The sequence below is a fragment of the Pyrus communis genome, chromosome 13 (assembly GCF_041283825.1).
Source record: "Pyrus communis isolate YQ-2024b chromosome 13, ASM4128382v1, whole genome shotgun sequence".
NCBI classification, from domain to species: Eukaryota; Viridiplantae; Streptophyta; class Magnoliopsida; order Rosales; family Rosaceae; genus Pyrus; species Pyrus communis.
This window is the reverse complement of record NC_142577.1, coordinates 27,565,690-27,587,728: the sequence shown is the minus strand read 5'-3', so window position 1 is coordinate 27,587,728 and position 22,039 is coordinate 27,565,690. Positions and strand designations below refer to the sequence as shown.

The following is a 22,039-nucleotide window of genomic DNA, read 5'->3' as shown; positions in this document are numbered from 1 at the left end:
TGTTGATGTTGCTTCGCAGTTTTGAAAAGGTATATAAACGGAATTGTTATTGGCACTAAAAAAAAAAAAAAATCTGATTTTGCACTCCAATTTTGTTGGAATTAGAAAGAAAAATACACTTCTAAGGAGTGTAGATTGAAATTTTTGGATTGCTAATAACGTAATCTTGGCTTATCGTGCATAAAATTCCTCCGTTTCTACTGTTCTATATAGAAACTTTTGGCGGCAATTCTGTCTTGCAATTCTTTGCGGTCAGCGTGTTCGTCCCTTCGGTCCACGGGCGAAATCTTTGCCGGCTTTGGCGAGAATGCATTTACTCGCTCTTGTTATTGATAGTGAGCATCGCCATCACAATAATTCAAGTTTGAACAAGCTTAAAAAATTCAAGTAGCGGGTAAATTAAATCAGACTTATTCAATCTCAAATAATGAAGTGACAATGCTCACCATCGTTAACAAAATATATATTATATTGGAAAAGTCAAGTTTATCTCAAACTTGCAAGACAAGCAAGGGGACTGTAAAAGTAAAAAGAAGATAAAAAGTCTATTGCTTAACATAAGAAGCTTATATTAAAGAACATGTAGCAAAACCATCAATCCAGAAACAAAAATAAGACCAGAAAAATTGATCAAATCCTAATCTTCTTTGGAACCTAGAAGGATCAATATCGTAAAAAAATTATGTCTACGTCCTTGAGTCAAATTCCCTCGCGAAAACTGAGTGAGAAGTGCTAAGGGGTTGCGTTTTGCAGAAGTCTTTCTACTTGCTGTTTTCCGGGCTATTTCAGGTAACCCGATCAATGCTGCAAGATTTACTGTGTTTTATCCAAAGTAACAGTTAGTTAGTAGGGATTGATTATTACCGATTAAGCCCCAAAGAAAAAGATAAAAAGCACTTACCTTAGCAGTTGCAGATTCGGCGGCAGGCTTGGTTTCTTCACCTTTGAAGTTGTCATCACCTGCACAAAAGCACTTTCACATTAAGTCTCTTCCATCTGAATTGTGATTCAGAACAGAAACTTCTACCATGCCGGTACCTGCACAGAGATACAGGCACCTTTGTATGTGTACCTATGCATGCTTTCGGTCACATACTACCCTAAAAGTTCTTACAGTTTTTGATACCTGTATCCATTCACCAACAGCATGCCCGTTGTTGTTTCACATTCATACAAAGAGGAGCTGAAGATAAACAGAAGTCTTTCGAAGTCTTTCTAAGTGTACAGTAAGTTGAAAAGGAAAGTTCCTTTATATTGTTTGGAATTAAGAAGGATTAATATTGTAAGCGTGCGTTACTTGGCAATTTTGATTAGGGTTTTTCTGAAAACGGTAATGCATGTTAATCAGGCATCGAGGTATGCTGTACCTCCGTCTTCAGGCAAATCAGAGGTCCAGAGAGTGAGGTTGTCTCTCAACAATTGCATGATAAGGGTGCTGTCCTTGTATGACTCCTCACTCAAGGTGTCCAACTCTGCAATTGCCTCATCAAATGCTTGTTTAGCCAAATGGCAAGCCCTACAAGTATCCGATAACAACAAACATCTCAGGAGTTACTTCAACGAAAATAATCAGATAACAGAAATAAATTGATACCTCTCAGGAGAATTCATAATCTCATAGTAGAAGACAGAGAAGTTGAGGGCTAGACCAAGACGGATTGGGTGGGTTGATGGGAGATCTGTGTTTGCAGTTGCTGATGCAGCCTGAGAAAAGACGTGGGAATTGGAGAGCACATCAACTGATAGGTGGTGTAAAGAATAAAACATACATAATCACTGATTAACGTCCACTTGTGAAAAGTGGTTTGATTAAACATGCCTCGTATCCCTTGAGTGACTGATCAGCTGCCTCTTTTTTGTCCTGATCGGTCTTGAACTCAGAAAGGTACCGGTAATAGTCACCCTTCCTGTAACATGCACGTAACTATTGGTCACAAAAACATTATTAATTTCAAATACAGTATGATGAATGGTACTCACATCTTGTAGTAGAAAACAGTGGCCTCTCCAGAGTTGGAAGAGGGAATCAGGTGCTTGTCTATGATTGACAGAATGTCATTGCAAATCTTGGAGAGTTCCTCCTCCACCTTCACCCGGTAAGCCTTGATCAGTTTCACATTGTGCTCATTTCCCTTAGACTCTTCCTTTTGCTCAATGGAAGACATGATGCGCCAAGAGGCCCGTCGAGCACCTATGACATTTTTGTATCCCACAGAAAGAAGATTCCTCTCCTCTACAGTCAGTTCAAGGTCAAGTTTCGCAACTTTCTTCATACACTCAACCATTTCTGCATCATCGAGTAAACATTACAATTCAGAGAGAAACTCATCTTGACATACATCTCGTGACTCATTTCAACATTACGCATAAAAGTGTATACATTTGATTCTCCCTATATTCCGAAAAAAGGACGATCAAACCCTAAACCGAAACGACCAATTAACCATCACCGGGTAGATATCCTTCACCCATTTAAAACCAAATCAAACTAGCTAGCATCCCCACTCACACGGCAAAACACATATTCAATTTCGAACGCCAAAAACACGTGTCCGATTCATTTCCATTTTTCAATATTAATCCAAACAATAAGTTCCATAATATTTAACAAATCGATCAAATCTAACAAATAATAAACAATCATTCAGAATTTTATACAACAAATTCTCTAAATTCGATACAAATGCTGAAACATACACAATCTGATCAATGCCAGCTTTGACATATATATATATATATATACACACATATATATATATATATAAGTATTTGTCTAAATAGCATAATCCATGAGATTTAATTCTCTCAAAGTTCAAACCAACACAATGATCAAATCTACAAACGTAACGGTCGAATAATAAGAACTTTGAAATCCTCCAATGCAACAAAAATGGAACAAAAACGAAGGCATTGCATCCGTTCCGTAATTCCATACAAAATTCTGTAAGATCCGATACAATGCTGCAACACTCACAATCCTACATGTACATATAATTAGAGTGAGGTGTGAGTGAGAGACCTTCGTAACGCTCGGCCTGCTCGGCGAGCTTGGCCATGTAAACCTGGGACTCTCTCTCCTTCTCGGGCGACGACATCGTTTCGTTTCAGAGAGAGAATGGTCGTTCGAAGATGATGATCAACGCGAAGACGATGGTGAATTCAACTGACTGAAATAATAATAATTATAATAATAATAGGATTATGGGGGTGTTTGCTGTTAAACATCGAACAACTTGCGGGGTGCCCCTGACCAGATCTGGACCGTCCGTTCGGAATGCTTGAAAGAGAGGAGGACGCTCGGAGTAGGAAGCGCGCAATGAACTGAACGCCCTTGAATACTTGCCCTTCCCTCGGAATTAGCCGTAATTAGTTATTAAGCTCGTTATTTATAAAATTCGAAATTAAAAGATATTTCACTTATAAGTGAGTAATAACATACCATAATACTAATAACAATGTTGGTATTTGATTTTTTATTGCACGAAATATTTACACTAAGGGGGGTGCGGTCCGTAAGTAGTAACCCTTGGTGGCACCATATATGTTGAGAGTATTTATATTGTACACGTACTAGGCTTAAAAATTCATCGTATGATTCGTGGCATGCTAGGCTTGCAAATTCATCATGCGATTTGCGTTGTTCACGTACTAAGCTTGCAAATTTGCCACATGTAAGATAGCGTGTTGAGGCATCAATCCCAATTCAAAGAAAGAGGGAATTTTATAACAGTACAAATTCCTCAAGTCAATAACAAATTGCTTCCGGTATTTCCCAACTCAGCACCTTTTATGATCACACGAAAGTGTGTCCAAACTCTTTGATTTTTGGACACAGCAAGGATTTGTTCTTGCAAATATTAAAATGAATAAACAAATAAGAAGAAAATTGCACGAAGAAAAAAAAATGGATGAATGAATTGCTACAAACGCCTTAACACAAAAACATACGAGTTGCAGCTACTTCTGGGCGAAATATTCTAATCTACAGCTTCCACATGCTCACTCCAGTAATGACTCATGAGCGCCTTCGACGTTCTTCGGATTCTAATCACAAATCACATTTTCTTGCCAGATCATAATCTGCTAACGAACACAAAAATGACAGTTAATTCGTGATTTACCCAAACCCCACATCGCTCCTTGCAAGTTGAGGCTCAGTGAAAAATACCCTGCAACCGTTCTAAACCTCCTATGTCCTAGGGCTGATAACTGAGAGCCACTAAATCAGGAGACTGGACAGCCTTGCGCAAGCCAAATTTGAATTTTCGAAAGACGAGAGAAGTTACCAGAGCAAAAGAGGAAAAACAATTGTACATGTCCGCAATGATGGCTTCTGAGGTAAAATGATCATTTTTTTACGAACGGCTTTTGGCAAACAAGTAGTCGTTGGTCACTTCCATTCTGAAGGTCAATCACCCTAGCTTCCCAACGTATTTGTGTAGCAAACACGCGCGCCATCTCTACAGCTCCCACTTTATCACAGAGAACAACCCATCCCTGCCAAATGGTCATAAATTCATGTCCCAAAATGATCAATTTCACACATAACACGGAAATATTGAAGGTTAACAATATAAGCAAAAGAGGAAAATAAAAATACATCAGGTCGCAGAATCCGGTCCATCTCCAAGAATAAGTCCATCATGCTGCACCTCTCTGAAGAGAGATGTGAGAGCAGCCCATTTGCATGCAACAAATCATATGTTCGAGGATATGTAGGGAATGGTTCACACCTGTACCGATAGATAGATCACAACAACAACTCCACTCAAGAAATTTATATTGCAGGCACAATTTTATAGAAAGGGGAAGAGCATAGGATATAAAGAGCACAAATGAGTCCTAGTTTTTTTACGTTCAAAGTTTGTCAGCCTTAATTAGAGTTAACCATTCTCAAATTTCTTTTTCCTCATAAAAACAGTGCATTTACACCACACAGAAAAATCTTCTAGTATCAAGTTAGTCAGAGTTTCAGAAGAGACTGAAACCGACTTACCAGTCATGCAAAACACCAGCAAAACCTTGATCTAGAATGAGAGGAAGTGTGTCGGGAGCATTGACAGGCACGACATTCATCACCCACACTGATTTTCTTTCCTCCAGAAAAGCAGCATTTAAACCCCCATAGTGAGCACTCATGTCCATCACATTGCGTAGCATGTTGAATGGAGGTAATGGGTCTTCATCGCCTGGTCTCTTCGGATGGTCGGAAAATATCAATGGTGTAAGTAAAGACCAATAGTTCTTCAGAGCTGATCTCCAGACCTGTAAGTCTTCAAAGAAATCTTCAGGTTGAACTCCTGCAAGGGTAAAAGGGTATCAATACGCTGGCAGAGCAAATGAAGCTCAGAACTGAATGATAATGGAACAATACTTTCCATGAACTTCAATCTCAGCTGAGCTCAATCGATGAGGACTAGAGGACCTATTTCGGATTGGAGCCCAGCGTTTGCTGGTGGTCCCACTTATACATGATACGAGAGGCTTATAATATGATCGAACGTCATGCCCTTCATTACAAACTGGTAGAGCACCCTGCTTGCTACAATAAAGCACAGAAAGAAAAGCATTACTAATGTTCTTTTCAGTGGAAGACAAATAAGCAGAGCTCTTGGAATACACTAGCTCAATAGTGCAATTCAATGCCAAAGCTTTAAACAGTACTGAACTTTCAAAGGTCAAACTAACAATTATCCACAAGAGATCCTCACCGAGATGTATAGCAATCAGAATCCAGAGTTTTCTGCCAGATATAAGTTTCATATTGCTGAGCTTTTAGAGTCCAACAGACTTTCGTGGTCAATTCCTCCATTGTTGTGACCATGCTATTCTTCATGCTCAACGAATTTCCATATGGTTGGCTTGTCGATGACGTTAAAACAAAGTAGCCTCCGGGCTTGAGTACCCGGTCAACTTCTAAAAGCAACATCCAATCTGATTCAAGAATTAATTAAGGATCCATGAGAGGAATGGCATTCGGAAAAAGCAAAGGGCAACTCCAAAGGAGAAATATGCGCAATGAAAATTCCAGTTACCTTTTTTGTCCCAAACAATACCGCATTGAGCACAATGAACCATTTCAAACGACAATGCTGGATATGGAAGCTGTCTTGTAATGAAGTTGCCAATCATTGCTGGAAGACCTCTCTCAAGGGTCAACTGAACTTGACTGCCAGTTGCCTCATATGCCGCAATACAAATAGCCATTACATTCAGTGATACTAAATGAGCTCCAAAACTACCAAAACCGCAACCAATATCCAGTACAGTTTGCACCTGTAGTTTAACATAGATATAATTAAAATAAATCTTGCAAAACTACCAAAACCGCAACCAATATCCAGTACAGTTTGCACCTGTAGTTTAACGTAGATATAATTAAAATAAATCTTGCACAAGTCAGACTTTACATGTGTCACAAACAAGAAGCAAAAGTAGCATGGTTTGTTTTGCTTCAGGCATAACCTTAAATTTTGGGCTATGAGACAACAGCAGGGATATGTGTTAACAATTCTAGCCTCTTTGAAATCTAAGAGTCACACTGCGCAAGAGAAGTAAAAATTGATAATTACAGACTGTAATCCACAAAGAAGACTTACACCGGCTTGAAGAAAGTCAGAGTCACTTTTCAAACCTAACATCTTCGCAATTTGAAGAGAATAATCCTTGACACCATCAAAAATCAGACCATCCTCAGAGTGAAAGGCAATTTGATTTTCTTCTAGCAGCATCAACCTGAATATTTTGTCAAGAAGTTAAAAAATAATTATGTACAGAAATAAATATTCACTCGCAACAAAAAATATGTAAACAGCATAAAAACTAATTCAATTTGTAAAGAGTTGAGAAATGTAAATGTTTTAATTCACTGTTGAGACATCACTATTTAAAAGCGGCCAAATATATAGCTTTAACTGCGAAGCACCTTTTGGTCATGCTTCCAGATGAAAGAAATTGGTCTTTGGTTATCTTCACGTTTGCACTCCATATCACATCCCTACCAGCTGGCCACCTCAAGGGGATCTTATAATCCTTAGGAGGGCGAACCAGACACCGTTCTCTGTTTCTTGATACTTCACAATGCCGATCAAACTCCTCCCCATCTTTAAACCCAGCTAAAACGTTTGCTGAAACATTGTAACAAGGCACATGATTTTCTCTTTCTTTGCCACAAAGGCCAAGCTCTCTTTGTCGACTAGTCCCCAGTGAGAGAGACCGCAGCTCCAGATAATCAACCGCCGCTTGCTCCTTTAGCCTCCTATAGTTTGTATATATGTTGGGTACCGAAGTGGGAGTTAAAGAGTCAAATGTATTTGAAGAAGATGATCCCAGCACTGCAATTAGTGCAAGTACAATAACACCACACAAGAGTAACCAATTGAGTGGCGGTCTAGGGCCTAAAATGAGGGAGAGTTTACTGAACCAGGAGCTTCTCATGTCCAAATCGTGAAACCCTGACTTTAGAATTCCAAAATAACCCCCACTAAATTACGAAGCACTTCAGCTTAAATCTCCAAGAACAGCAAAAATCATAACCTACCATAACATACAAGCTTGTATATATATTGCCGTGAATCCGAACAATTCCTACAAGCATTGAAACAATAAATTCCACTTCTTCCACAACAACATATGCAATTCTTCGCTTTCTGATCGTGCCATCAGACTCATAAATCAGTCTGTAAATCCATCGCGATCCTTACTTAGACACAAAGTTAAGATCACAACCCAACACAATTCAGTATACAAATATGAACCAGAAAATTCTAAACCTCCCCACGGCGAATTTAACGCCAAATTCGTAAAGAAACGGACAATGACAAGTGTTGAGCTAAAGATCCAACCTGCAACAAAATCCAAAGATCCACAAAATCAAATTCCTAACAATAAATGTCCCAAAAACATAAATTCCCATTTGGGTGCTGAGAAAATTACAAGTAAATCCCACAACAGAATCCACTGAAAAGATTCCAAATTCACTTCTCAATTTTCCACCCTTTTCCCAGCAACCAAACAGAGCATTAGCTCAAAAATAAATGCCATGACTTTCCATTTTTACAGATCACCGACCAATCCCAGATCCCGAAATGGAAAATCCAAAAACTTTCATCTCAGATCCAATCAAAAGCAAAATCAAACCAATCATCCAACATAGAACAAAAAGGAATGAAATCCTAAAAAAGATTTCGAATTTAATAACGAAAACAGAAACCCATTTCCCAAAACTGATAATTATTAGGGTTTTGGGGAAATGCTTACCGGTTTTGGGTTCGTGGAAGGGTGGAGATTCAAAGCCTCAAAACAGAGAAAGAGTCTAGCTTTTTAATGTGAGTCCAATTTTATAGGAATTCTAGTTTTTTTTTAATTTTAATTATTATTATTATTTTGTGTTCGTGTTGGAGTTTAATTAATAACTCGAACCTTAATCAGATCCAGAGGCTCGCTGATTTAGACAGAAAACAATCATTCAATTAATTAATTTTATAACGTAATTGAATTAATACGAAATCATTGTTATTTATTGTGTCTTGCACTTTTTATTTACTTTTTTAAAATTAAACTTTGGTTGTTGGTTGTTTTTATTCCTACGCCATGACGTAAGCAAACGCTACAACTAAGCGTCGAGATACAAAAAGAATATAATTGACGGTTGCGATTCAACCGTCACGGTAACTGGATTAATTAGTTTTAATCACTATTTTCTATTGCTAATCATACTCCATTTGACTAATTACTATCCCAGAAGAAGATAATCCTCTACAATAATTCCAATTTGCATTTACTATTTATTTCAAACACGTCGTTGTCAAAATGTTTCCTGACTTCCCTTTTTTTCTTTTTCTTCCCTTTCCTTTTCATTCCCGGTGGAGGGAAAAGAAAATTACACGTCACATCTATTTGGTGCAGTGCAAAAATGGAAAACGGTGGGGTTTTGGAACCAACCAACCCCATGTGGCCAAACCAAAAGAATCTCATCCCTCGACCATATGGGATTGATTGTGGTTGTGTTAAGCGTTTCGGTTATGTTTGATAGAAAAATTTATTGTGCTAATGAATTTAAGAAGCCTTTATTGTAAAATACCACCTACTAAATCATAGTAAGTGGACCAATGATAAGGACACAGACTACGACTCTTCAATAAATAAAAAAATATGAGATGTCAGGTTCAATGCTCTCAGTTGATGAGTCTACTTGACTCTAGTTACGGGTAGGGTGAAATTTCTTATAGTTTTTCCGAACTCCGAAGGAGTAGAAAATCGTAACTTGCCAACTGTTGTTCCCCTTCTAGAAAAAGTAAATATACTTTAGGACTTCGTTTGGAAATTTATTTGGGCCATATTTGAGATTGTATCTAGAAAAAGTAAAAATACTTCAAGTACTAAAAACGTATTTTATTATGGTTGGTAGAAAAATGTAACAATGTTCAACCGCTTATGGGTCAATGAAACATTTTTTTCAAAGAATCACTAGGAAAAGCACATGAGGTTTATATAAAATTTCAACATGTTGTTAATAAAAAGTATTTAGGCACCACCGGGTTTATAATTCTTTTTTAAAAAGGGACATGTTGGTGTCCATCTTTACAAAAAAATCATACTCAAGACGTGTCGCATAAGATATGTATGTAATTTATCTCAATCACTGGTCATCCCGTGAGCTTAACCGGGTTTTTTTCCCAAAACTAAAATAAAATAAGGAATTGCGTGGGTGTTAGCTGGTAACCAACTTTATTGGTTACCATCATTTTACTTAATAAAATAAAGATATGAGTTGGAGCTGCTTTTGCGAATTTGGAGGAATCCAGATCCTCGTCAGATACTCTTTGTGAGGATATTCGTGATATGTGAATTTTGTATTTGTTCATCATACATCATGTGATCAGAAATAATTTTAAATATTTTTATTTAAAATTAAATACAAACAGTGCTTGACAAAAACTAACCACATAATATACAATGAATGAACACGATTTACAAATATTCAAAATCCTCACCAAGAGAATCCGAAGAGGATCCTATTGGAATTTGGAGCCTTTCTAGTTAAGAAGGAGGTGGATTGTCTACCCTCCCATTTCCATACTCTCCCCATGCCCTCTTGTAATGTGTGATCACAGTTAAGCCACGTCAACATTTTATATTAATTTTTTATAGAAATAATAAAACAAAAAGTAATATGAATATAAAATGTTAACGTGACTTAACAGTGACAATACAAACAGGAGGGCATGAGAAGAGTATGAAAATGAAAGGGCAGACAATCCACCCTAGTTAAGAAATATATTATATTTTTTTTGGCAAATCTGCAGATCCAGAGTGGTGCAGGTGGAATATTAGCTGTGGCAATCGTAGTGGGTTAAGCCCACGGTTTTTGGTTTTTTATATTTTAAGCCCAAAGTTTTGCACTAAGAGCAGTTCCACCGTGTCTAAAATTTTTTAGGATTATTCACTATTTAATTCATCTAGTAAACAGTAACTATTTTAATGAACAATAATTATTTTTTGCATCTCCACCTCTACACGAATAAATCTGACAATTGATAATAAAATATTAATATTTTTTCCTCACCCAATTTATCAAACATCCCTATCACCCTTTTCTTTTTCTCTTGACCGGTTCTTCCTCTCTCTCTCTCTCTTCTTTCTATCTCTCTTCCCCTTTTCCCCCCATTTGATCTTTTTCCCTTATTCCACCATCATCATCTCTCCTCTTCTCTGCTTTCATTCCCTCCCTCCTCGGTTTCTCCTTCTTCCCCAATCTTCGTCTTCCTCTTCCACTTCCCTTCTCTCTGCGTCTCTCCGGCGAAGATATCACGCATAGCGGCAACTACTCGCCTAGATTAGAATTTCTTCCCAATTTCACGCGACTCGTTCTAAGTCCCAGCCATGAATCCCGAATAATGAATTCAATCCGACGATTCTTTTTTATTTTTTATTTTTTATTTTTAATTTCTTGTTTGATTTATTTGCTGCCGATCGAATTTGGACAGAGCAATAACCCTAACGATTTCATTTGATCTCGATTCTTTGAGAGCCTCAACCAGGCAGAGCGCAGCCTTTGACTTCCCGCTGCATGGTTGTCCACAAATCACAACCAATGCCATTTGCAGAAGAATATACCTTCGCCTAAGTACACAATAAATCCCAACTTCTCGAAATTCAGAAGCAACTCTCCACTTTCCAGACTGAAAACCTTAATTAATGATTAGAACGAACATGCAAGAACTCTATACGGAAATTAATACGAAAACAACAATTAAAAACCCTACAAACTGAAGAATCGACAAAATTAAGTGAAATAAAACGAGATTAAGAAGCGATTAATTAACAAAGCATTCATGCATAAGCACAAAAATGGAAGAAAGCGAGAAATACGGAGCTTGAAAAGTACCTGTTCGACGAGAAGAAGAAGACGATTTCAGATGGAACTGGAAGGAGTCGAACGACTCACACAGTTTGGTTTGAAATTGGAGACAGTGTGAAGTCGCACTGCAACGCCAGAGGAAGAAGGGATTCGGGAAAAGGCCAAACGACGTCACTTCGGTGTATTTAACATTTCAAACAAAATTACTTTCTTTTTGGGTCAATTCAAACAAATTATTCGGTTGTGCCGTATTTTTACGGCAATTTTAACGAAAAACTTTTTATACTGTTCATTTTAAAGAAAAATTATATTTTTATATTAAAAAGTCAATTTTGATATTATTTACTTTACCATTTATTTTGTCATTTTCGTTAAAATTCAAAATTTTCAAATTATTTCTATTATTTTTCTTTATTTTCACCAACCCAGACCCCACCCCACTCGGACCGGTGCGAATGTGATTCGGCGGCGGTTTATTTTTTGAATCTTGATTCGGTACAGCCGCAAGTCTCCGTTTACTCGCACAATGTTTGCGTGAGACGGTGGGAGAAGTAATAGTAACAGTTCATTTCATCTCCCGTATCTTGGGGAAAGACGTTATAAAAGCGAAGAAATTCTGTCGTCTTCTTTCAAAATCCTACCGCTATATAAACCCTAGACGCGCAGTTTCCACCGTCCTTCCGCCACTCAGAATCTAATTCCCCACCTCTCTTTCTGTCTCTGGTTTTCGGCTCCGACTGGTACGAAATCCCGGTAAGTTTTTCATCCACCTTTGGCTTTTCAACTTTTTTTTAAATTCAATTCTCGCACTCTCTTTCCTTGTCAATCTAGGAGCTTTGATTATGTCATGGGATAAAATTTCACAGTACCATATTTTAAATTACTTTATTATACGGATAGGATATTCCAATTTGAGTCATCTAGCATAAATATTTGGTTTGATTGCTTATTTTGGTCTCGTTCGAGTTCACGCTTTTTGAATTTGGTGTGAGAAAACTGACGGAAGGTGTGGAAACTCAATCCAAGGAAGAGGGATTTTGTGTCTCAAGGAAGGTCACCCCACACAAGAGGAGTGAAACCAGTGTATTTTGATCTCATCCGACTCCTGGTCCAATTTTAGTTCTTCTAAAGAAGATTTTCTATCCTGTATAGGACCCTAAATATAAGAAAGTGAGACCGGAGGGCGGGTGGTACCACATACAGGGGCTTAGATTTTGTGCGTGGTTGGACGGCCATGTGATCTAGAATAGGAATCAAATTGTTTTACGTCTAATTCAAATTATGCGACTATTAAATAGGAATCTAGATCTACTAAGTACCATGGGATTCGATTATTAAGTAGATCTAGAATAGGAATCAAATTGTTTTACGTCTAATTCAAACCAAAATCTATAAATAGGGTAATTAAATCCAGAAAAAAAAAAAAGGGATACTCGCGCTGGAATCCATTAGGTATTCCTATTTTGATTGCTTTTGCTTCTCTATATATACATGCATATGTGTATGTATAGGTTTCACAAAAACAAAGGTTTATCCCACAACTCAGAGAGCTCAAAACTCAAACCGTAACAGAAAATATCAACTGCGTTGTTGTCCTTGTCTTCCTCCATGGCATCCTCAGCTTCCTCGCAGTCCGCTGACAAGTACGAGGGGTTTGATCTGTTGAAGTGTTCGACCGTCCAAGAGGGGAAGAAGGAAGCGGATGTCAGGTTACCGTTAGGGTATCGATTTAATCCCACCGAAGATGAGATCGTTGTGTACTTTCTGTTTAACAAGATTATGGACCGCGCAATGCCTACCTACGGTCTTATAAAAGAGGTTGATGTGTACGAGTATGATCCCCATCAGCTGCCGAATGGTTAGTTTCCGATTTGATTGTTATTTTGTACTACTATTGAGTTCGGTCCCTGTTTTACGTTCAAAACTAATTGCTTATCGTTCTGTGACTCGCAGGTGACTTCAAACACAATGCTGGTTGCAATGCGGCCTATTACTTCGCCAACAGAGAACCCTTTGACGCTAGTGAAGGGAAGATAATTAAGACGGCTGCAAACGGTGGTTACTGGAAGGTGATCGATGACGAATATGAGGTTTTGTTCAAGGATAGTGAAGTAATCGTAGGGTTTGAAGCCGTCATGAACTTCTACGAGGGGAAGGCACCAAACGGGACCAAAACTCCCTTTGTCATGAACGAATACAGGCTCAATCCTCGTGTAGTACCTGCTCATGTGCTGAATGACAGCATTAGGAATAAGGTACGGACTGTAAACTACGTATAAAAGTTTTTATGATATGCTTTTGTTTTAGGTTGTGAATTTTGTCCAAATTGTTTGGTAAGTGACATTTTTTGTTCCCTTTGTTTCAGATTGAGAGGTACGTGGTATGCCGAATTATAAACGAGGAGGTTTCGAATCAGCCCGTTATCGACTATAGAAAGGAATCTCTCGAGCTTCTTTTGAAATATGCGTCTGCCGGCACTGTTAAAGACGTAGAACCAAAATGATATGGCAGAAACAGCTCCTTCGTTGAAATAGCAAATGCAGCTCCTTTGTTTTGATGTTTTTTTCTTCGTTTTTTTTCTTCAAGTGTTATATAGATATAGCAGAACAATATGCATACATTATTTTTGGCCTAATATTTGACTTGACGCAAGAGAAAAGTTTCACCGAGAAGTTTTTTAGTGTCACAATTCACATGATATTACAAATCAACCGGTCGAGAGAGTTCAGAATTCTAGCTAAAATGAATTTGTATAATTGCAAGAATAAACAAACAACAGGTTTTGTGACCGATCTGCACTCATCATCATGTTATAACACGTCGAAAGAGTTTACAATTCTGATATAAAGTATTCAACCAAAACAACATCGAGAGTTCAATGTAGCATAATGAATCCGTATATAATTGAAAGTATTCAAAATTAACAAAATATTGTGACCAAATCAACAAACTACGCACGATCTAAAATACTCGGCGAGAACATTCTCATTTAGATTATGACCTGTAAACCGCAAACCCTAAACCCTCTTCCATTTCTCGCTTCCGCATCTGAAGCATTGAGATTTCATCTTGGATTTCTAACCTCAAGCCCTATCAAGCAAGGGATTCTTCGTCAGATTCGTTCTAAGCCCACTGAAATGCAAATAGGCAAATTCCTGGATCACCCGGCAAGAATGTGGAGAAGAACAAGAGCTAACTCCCTGCCATTATCAATGAAAAAAGGTTGTGTAAATAACAAGACCCAGTAATAGCACACAATATACCATATAAGTACAGGATCAACCTGCAAAGTATGTATTTGCAGCATAAGACTCAACTTTTCAAGATAAGCAGTAGCATAATTTGATATCGAACAGTACCTGCAAAGTGTGTAATTGATATGATTTATGAATGCTCAGAATCCCTTTGCAGCGGTATACATCCATGTCATGTTTCTTCTCCCAAAGAATCTCCTCAATCCACAAACGGTATCGAACAGTACCATCAGATATTAATGACTGATACATATGATTACTGTTGATTTTCGAAAAACTGCAGCAACGAGAAATAAGCATCCACCATCTTTGACACCACAGTTTTGTTAGTGTGAATCTGATTTAGCTGGGTTTGTTTTCAGAATGCTGAACAGAAGCAAGGCAAAACCAGAAGTTGAACCGAAAAGTTTTTTCTTTCTTGTTCTCACTTGCAAAAGTATTGCAGAGGAATAATCTTTGTACATCACACACACTGTGCACTCACACTGCTTTACATTTAATTGATGGCCTTAGCTTTAGGACCACTCAAAAACACTACTTTTAATCTTAGTCATTCATCTACCTAATTACATGGATCAAACACCACATGGCACTCATGGCCTTACATCATTTAACCTTACACTTGGCAGATATGCTCAAGTGAATACACACATTAAAACTCATCTTATTTCTAATACTTAATCAGCTAGAGACTTATAATTCAACACTCCCCTTTAAGTCTTGAGCTGATTTCACTCCTAGCATGCTCCTGAGATAATTAAACCGATCTTTAGGCAGAGGTTTTGTGAAAATATCAGCAAGTTGCTCATTAGTTGGACAGTACACCAGATCAATGATGCCATCCTTCAGTGCATCCTTGATGAAATGGTATCTTCTGTTAATGTGTTTGGTCTTTTGATGGAACACAGAGTTCTTGGTGATTGCAATTGATGAGGTGTTGTCACAGTGCACTGGAGTTGCTTCAGTTTGCATCTCACCAAAATCTTCAAGAACAAATCTGAGCCAAATGGCTTGAGTAGTTGCTTCTGAAGCACTGATGTACTCTGCTTCTGCAGTGGAAAGAGCAACACAATTTTGCTTGACAGATGCCCAAGAGAATACTCCACTGCCAAAGGAGAAAGCATAACCAGAAGTACTTTTACTGTCCTCAATTGATCCACTCCAGTCACTGTCACAGAACCCAATTAACATTGAGTTCTTGCCCTTCACGTATTCCAGACCATAATCAAGTGTACCCTTAATGTATCTTAGCACTCTTTTAGCAGTTCCAACATGCTTACTGGTAGGGCAGTGCATAAATCTGGCTAATAGACTGGATGCATACATAATATCAGGCCTGGTTGCAGTGAGATATAAGAGACTTCCCACCAAACTTCTGTATAATTCTTCACTTGCAGCACCACTTCCATCATCCATGGTTAACTTCTCAGTTGCAACCAATGGAGTAAGCACAGGTTTGCACTCTTTTAGACCAAATTTGTCTAACAAAGAGCTTGCATATTTCTTTTGGTGGATGAAAATACTTGAAGTGGTCTGAATTATTCCCATTCCAAGAAAATGATGTAGAAGGCCCAAATCAGTCATCTCATACTTTCGTTTCATGTCTTCCTTGAATTCTTCAAGCATTTGTTTGTTGCTCCCAGTATAGATTATGTCATCCACATAGATCGACACAATCAAGATGCCTTCCTCTTCTGTCTTGATGTACAGTGTTGGTTCACTTAAACTTCTTGTGAAACCACATTGTGAGAAATAGGTATCTATTTCTCCATACCAGGCCCGTGGTGCCTGTTTTAGACCATACAAGGCTTTGTGAAGTTTGTATACCCTGTCTTCCTCCCCTTTAGCTACAAAACCATCAGGCTGCTCCACATAAACCTCCTCCTCTAGAACACCATTCAGAAAAGCCGATTAGACATCAAGTTGATAGAGTTTCCAACTCTTTTGTGCAGCCAATGCTATAAGAGTTCTGATTGTATCTAAACGGGCAACAGGAGCAAAGGTCTCGTTGTAATCTATTCCTGGTTTCTGGGCATATCCCTTTGCAACAAGCCTTGCCTTGTTCTTTTGCACAGTTCCATCCAGGTTGAGCTTGGTTTTAAACACCCATTTTACTCCAATTATAGGCTTGTTACTTGGCCTGTCCACTAACTCCCAGGTTGCATTCTTTTCAATCATGGAGAGCTCATCCTTCATAGCATTCATCCAAGATTCATCCTTAGCTGCATCTTCATATTTCTCTGGTTCTATAATGCACAGATTACATTTAGCAAGTACATCATCCAGCCTTCTCCATTTTAATGGAGTATGATCAAATGCCTGAGTGTCACTCACACCTGCACTTGACTGTGAGTTGATCTGTGTATCATCAATACGACTTGCAGCTTCTTCCAATATACCAGGTGATAAACCACTTGAAACTTGAGTGTCATTTTCTGTATTCTCATTTCTTGATGTATCAACAAAGTCAAACTCATAAGTAGGCAGTGACATATATCTTTCTGTGCTTCTTTTCCATTCCCAAGCTGAGTTTTCATCGAACACAACATCTCTTGACAGAATCAGTCTCTTAGAGATTGGATCAAATACTCTATAGCCTTTCTCACATTTTGCATATCCAACAAAGACTCATTTTATACTCTTGGGTTCTAGCTTGTGTCTTAACTCAGATGGAGTATGGACATAACACACTGAGCCAAAAACCTTCAAGTGAGCAATACCTGGTTTCCTTTTGCTGTAACCTTCAAAAGGGGTTATACTATCCAGTGATTTGGTAGGACATCTGTTTAACAGATAAACAGCAGTATGCACAGCTTCTGCCCACATATAGTAAGGCATTCCTTTGTCATGAAGCATAGACTTGGCCATTTCAATAACCGTTCTGTTTTTCCTTTCAACCACTCCATTTTGCTGTGGAGTGTAAGAGAGAGACAATTGCCTTTGGATTCCCTCTGTGTCACAGTATTGCTTGAATTCATTTGATAAGAACTCCCCTCCTCTATCACTCCTTACACATTTTACCTTTATTCCACTTTGCAACTCAGTCATGGCCTTGAATTTCTGAAAACAAGTAAAAGCTTCAGATTTGAATCTAAGAAAATACACCCATGTCATCCTGGTTGCATCATCTACAAGCAACATGAAGTACTTGTTTCCTCCAGTGGACTCAATTCTCATCGGTCCACACAAATCTACATGAACCAATTCAAGTGGAGCACCAGCTCTTCGTGCTTGACCACTAGGAAACCTTTCTCTGTGTTGCTTACCATATTGATAGCCTTCACACACTCTGTCATACTCATCTAGATATGGTAATCCATGAACCATGTCATTATCCTTCAATTTCTTGATTCCACCAAAGTGTAAGTGGCCTAATCTTCTGTGCCAAGTCAGAGAACAATGAGCAAAACTGGTCTTCAACACAAGTTGCTTCTCAAGCCTTAGAGATAGAGGATAACACCTGTTTTCTTTCATTTTTACACAGATAATTTGACATTTCAGAGAAGGACCATCAAAAACAGTACACATATGTCCACCAAACACAAGATAATATCCGTGCTCATCCATTTGTCCTACACTTAATAGATTTTCTTTCAAACCAGGTAGGTACATGACTTCTCGAATGTACTTGCTTCCTCTGTTAGTCTCAATTTCCAGTGATCCCATTCTTGCCACATTAACTAACCCTCATGTTGGCATTTGAACTTTCCCTGCAACATTTGTATTCACATCAACAAGAAGATCAACATTTCCTGTCATATGATTACTGCAGCCACTATCTATGTACCAATCTCCATTAACCTTAGTCTCAGCAACTGCATAATTTGCATAAAACAAGTTCCCTGTTACTTCCATTTGACTTGCACAGTTTGCCTTTTGAACAGACTTTCCAACAGTACACTCTCTGGCCCAATGACCAAATCTATCACAGTTATGGCACTTGGATTTCCCCTTATACCTACATTCACCATAATGAAACTTTGAACACACCTTACATTGAGGTTTTACACTCTCTTGACCCATACCCTGTGAGGAAGTACTATTCTGTGCAACATTTGTGTATGATTTTTGCTGAAACTTTGGTTTTGACTCCCATTTCTTGCCCTTTTGATTCCAATTTCTCTGTGGTTTAAAAGTACTAGACTGAGCATAACTTCGATTCTGCCCTTTTGAACTAACAGTAAGAGAAGAAAATGCTCTCTCAGTTGCATCTGAGGAATGCAAATCAAACCTCTGCTCTTGACTCTTCAATATAGCTAATACCTCTTGCAGTTCAACAGATTCTAAACATTTGGTATTTTCTATCACTAAGCATATAGGATCATATATCTTAGTGAGACTGATTAATACCTTCTGTACTAATCTCTCATTTGACATAGTTTCACCAAACGTTTTCATTTGATTTATCAGATCATTTAACCGAGTAAGATACCCAGTCAAGGATTCATCATCACGCATTCTAGTGTATTCGAATTCTCTTCTAAGATTCTGGAGTTTCACAGATCTTACCTGATCCCCACCGTGATATTTGCCATATAACAGATCCCATGCCATTTTTGCTGAGTCTGCATTTGCGATTCGAGGGAAAATCTGGTCAGAGACTGCGTTTTGAATGATTCCGAGAGCTTTTGCATCTTTCATGAAGATTGCAGCCATTTTCTCATCATCGTCAGCATCAACATCTGTATCTTCATCAGTCTTAGCTTTCTTCTTCTTCGAATCAAAAACCGGAATCCCTTTTTCCACCAGGTTCCACAGTCCATATGACTTGAAAATGGTAACCATTTTGATTCTCCAGAACTCGTAGTTCTCACCGGAGAAGATCGGGGTCCTCACTTCAGCACTCCCAGAACCAGCCATCGTGAGCTTGTGTGAATCCAGAAACACGTAGTTCTTAGATCACAGATAAGCTCCGGCAAACTTCACCGAGTCCAGAGACGGTGATGTTTGAGCTCACAGAAACACGCCCAGATCTAATCAAAACAAGGCTCTGAGGCCATGTTAGTGTGAATCTGATTTAGCTGGGTTTGTTTTCAGAATGCTGAACAGAAGCAAGGCAAAACCAGAAGTTGAACCGAAAAGTTTTTTCTTTCTTGTTCTCACTTGCAAAAGTATTGCAGAGGAATAATCTTTGTACAGCACACACACTGCGCACTCACACTGCTTTACATTGAATTGATGGCCTTAGCTTTAGGACCACTCAAAAACACTACTTTTAATCTTAGTCATTCATCTACCTAATTACATGGATCAAACACCACATGGCACTCATGGCCTTACATCATTTAACCTTACACTTGGCAGATATGCTCAAGTGAATACACACATTAAAACTCATCTTATTTCTAATACTTAATCAGCTAGAGACTTATAATTCAACATAGCCGCAGAAATTGTAAATAATTCATTACTGTTGCTTTTCTCTACCTACTATATAACCTTAGTTTATAAACAATTGATGTTAGTTGCCAGAACTTCATTGTCCAATCAATTTTCACAGATGAATAAAATAATCAAACTAACAACAATGTAATGATGAATGCTAACCTTTCTGAAAAGTTGTTAACACAGCACTAAATAGTAAACAGTATTTGATTTCAAACAACTCATATCATAACTATTTCACAAGAATATCTTTTCAAGATCAACCTGCCATGGCTTGGAAATGCATAAAGTTCGGACACCACTATCATGAAGATCACTTGTAGAAAGAGCGCGACTTTCTTCCAATAATGATGCTAACTGGGTAGCATGCTGAGAAAGAAAAGGTTTTAAATTGTTTTTTTTTGAGTAAAATTTGAATATTATTAGAAGACCGGTATGAACTACAAATATAAGCAAACAAAAAAATGAAGATGCGCATGACTCACCGTGGCATCATAGGCCCGACAGTCCAATATATTGGACAGGTCAACTTGACCACGGACAGAACGGATGATACTAGCGAGTGAGTTAATACTATGTATTTCCTTCTCCAGTTCCTCCAGAAAATCCGCAGAACCCTCTGGAGAAACCAAATCAACCTTGTTAATAATATTAACATCCTACAACAAAAAGCCAAACTCGTAAGATATGAAGAGCAAGCACAATACAATCCAGCATAACAATACAAAGTTGAAACCCGAGAGAGAGAGAGAGAGCGCACTAGAATAGAACAGATATGAGTAAAACTACCAGTAACAAAAAACCAAGTCTGATAAAGCTATCCTATTATACAATCGTCTTCATTTTGCAGCCAAAATAAGTCATAAGGAGACCATACTGCAAACGCAATCTGAAGATATGCTTCAGGAAATGAAGACGAGATTTGATGCTCACTGAGCTGAAAACGGAGGTTCTTGGCATCCACGACATGTTACAGAAATCGATGAATAAACCTTTGCTACCAACATAGTAAATATAAATCACATAGCTTCTCTGGAAAAAGAACTTAACAAGTTCAGCTAGTGTTTAAAACACAGAAAACAGTGGAACCGACAGAACCTAACTAACATACCATATGCATCTACACTTAGTGCAGCTAAGTAAGCATTTAGCAAGACAAGTTCCAAACTTCAAATGGTACTCCAATACATAATATTATAACTCAAAATCCCATAACAAAATTGCTAGAACTTTAATACAACACTGGCATGTAACGCATCCGATATTAAAACTAACACAAAACTCAGCAGCAAACTAGATAAACGAATCAAAACTCACCGTGATAATTGAATCAAGCATGACAGATGATACTAGATTATCATCCAACCACAGAACCGAAGCAAGTAGAACGGGGTTCGCTAACCCAGTAGTCTCCAGCAATATACGATCAAGTCTACAACCAAAGAAAACCAAAAACCCACGTCTCAAATTTCATCATAATCACAATCAAAAATAATAAATTTCAATGAAACATACAAATTTCAATGTAGTTTTACAAAAACTTTCTTTTGGGAACAAGTTGCTCCAATGCCTGCACCAAACTGTGCTTAACAGTGCAACAAATACCCCCTTTTTCTAACTCCACCCACTCTTCGACAAGCGCACCGCCATCTCCTTCGTTAATCATCGCTCTCTCCACGCCAATTTCCTCACCGAACTCGTTTAGTATCACATCAATTTTCTTCCCGCGTTGGGAATTCAATATATGATTAACCAGCTGATTAACCCAATTCAAAAACCAACAAAAACACACTCAAAGCTCTAATATTTTCCCGAAAAATGGAAAAATATAGCAAAAAAAGAAGTGAGCTTACGGTGGATTTTCCGGCGCCGAGGTAGCCGGTGATGACGGTGACGCCGACCAACACGTCGTCGTCTTTGTGACTAGATGAATTGGGTTGCTGCTGAGAGTAGGGTCCCAGCGGTTGGTCGATTTCAATGGCGAGAGGTGGAGCTTCTTCATCGTCTTCCATTTCCTTTCCAATCCCGGGAAATTCAC

The 22,039-nt window shown here is 38.2% G+C and overlaps 4 protein-coding genes across 10 annotated transcripts; 1 reads left to right on the top strand and 3 right to left on the bottom strand.

Annotated features, from left to right (window-relative positions):
- Window positions 1-548: 548 nt before the first annotated feature.
- LOC137737844 (14-3-3-like protein GF14 iota) lies at window positions 549-3,337 on the bottom strand. Its single transcript, XM_068477412.2, has 7 exons — window positions 3,020-3,337; window positions 1,981-2,287; window positions 1,820-1,907; window positions 1,595-1,704; window positions 1,368-1,516; window positions 902-960; window positions 549-816 (listed from the first exon to the last, which is right to left on the bottom strand). Exons 1-7 carry the CDS (start codon window positions 3,093-3,095, stop codon window positions 814-816), a joined length of 792 nt encoding a protein of 263 aa, XP_068333513.1. The 5' UTR covers window positions 3,096-3,337; the 3' UTR covers window positions 549-813.
- Window positions 3,338-3,702: 365 nt separating this feature from the next.
- Window positions 3,703-8,543, bottom strand: LOC137736936 (putative methyltransferase PMT5). 2 transcript variants are annotated; one of them, XR_011068812.2, is made up of 10 exons: window positions 8,260-8,543; window positions 6,926-7,844; window positions 6,600-6,735; window positions 6,036-6,276; window positions 5,712-5,934; window positions 5,380-5,542; window positions 4,997-5,301; window positions 4,601-4,733; window positions 4,287-4,497; window positions 3,703-4,080 (listed from the first exon to the last, which is right to left on the bottom strand). XR_011068812.2 is itself a non-coding variant. In XM_068476262.2 (9 exons), exons 2-9 carry the CDS (start codon window positions 7,435-7,437, stop codon window positions 4,348-4,350), a joined length of 1,863 nt encoding a protein of 620 aa, XP_068332363.2. In that variant the 5' UTR covers window positions 7,438-7,844; window positions 8,260-8,543; the 3' UTR covers window positions 3,703-4,347. The 2 variants fall into 2 exon arrangements, 1 of the variants encoding a protein (XP_068332363.2); XM_068476262.2 differs by having other exon boundaries at window positions 3,703-4,497.
- A 3,327-nt stretch (window positions 8,544-11,870) lies between these two features.
- Window positions 11,871-14,034, top strand: LOC137737438 (NAC transcription factor 29). Of its 3 annotated transcripts, none has more exons than XM_068476907.2 (4): window positions 11,871-12,115; window positions 12,874-13,220; window positions 13,316-13,617; window positions 13,728-14,034. In XM_068476907.2, exons 2-4 carry the CDS (start codon window positions 12,971-12,973, stop codon window positions 13,863-13,865), a joined length of 690 nt encoding a protein of 229 aa, XP_068333008.2. In that variant the 5' UTR covers window positions 11,871-12,115; window positions 12,874-12,970; the 3' UTR covers window positions 13,866-14,034. The 3 variants fall into 3 exon arrangements, with proteins under 3 accessions (XP_068333008.2, XP_068333009.2, XP_068333010.2); XM_068476908.2 differs by having other exon boundaries at window positions 11,879-12,115; window positions 12,935-13,220; XM_068476909.2 differs by having other exon boundaries at window positions 11,879-12,115; window positions 12,909-13,220.
- Window positions 14,035-14,142: 108 nt separating this feature from the next.
- LOC137736322 (uncharacterized) lies at window positions 14,143-22,039 on the bottom strand. 4 transcript variants are annotated; one of them, XM_088683012.1, is made up of 7 exons: window positions 21,855-22,039; window positions 21,537-21,757; window positions 21,319-21,433; window positions 20,487-20,660; window positions 20,266-20,370; window positions 14,722-14,893; window positions 14,143-14,562 (listed from the first exon to the last, which is right to left on the bottom strand). In XM_088683012.1, the coding sequence occupies exons 1-6, from the start codon at window positions 22,011-22,013 to the stop codon at window positions 14,873-14,875; spliced, it is 795 nt and encodes a 264-aa protein (XP_088539138.1). In that variant the 5' UTR covers window positions 22,014-22,039; the 3' UTR covers window positions 14,143-14,562; window positions 14,722-14,872. The 4 variants fall into 4 exon arrangements, with proteins under 4 accessions (XP_088539138.1, XP_088539136.1, XP_088539137.1 ...); XM_088683011.1 differs by lacking the exons at window positions 14,143-14,562; window positions 14,722-14,893 and having other exon boundaries at window positions 20,096-20,370; XM_088683013.1 differs by lacking the exons at window positions 14,143-14,562; window positions 14,722-14,893 and having other exon boundaries at window positions 20,096-20,370; window positions 20,487-20,620.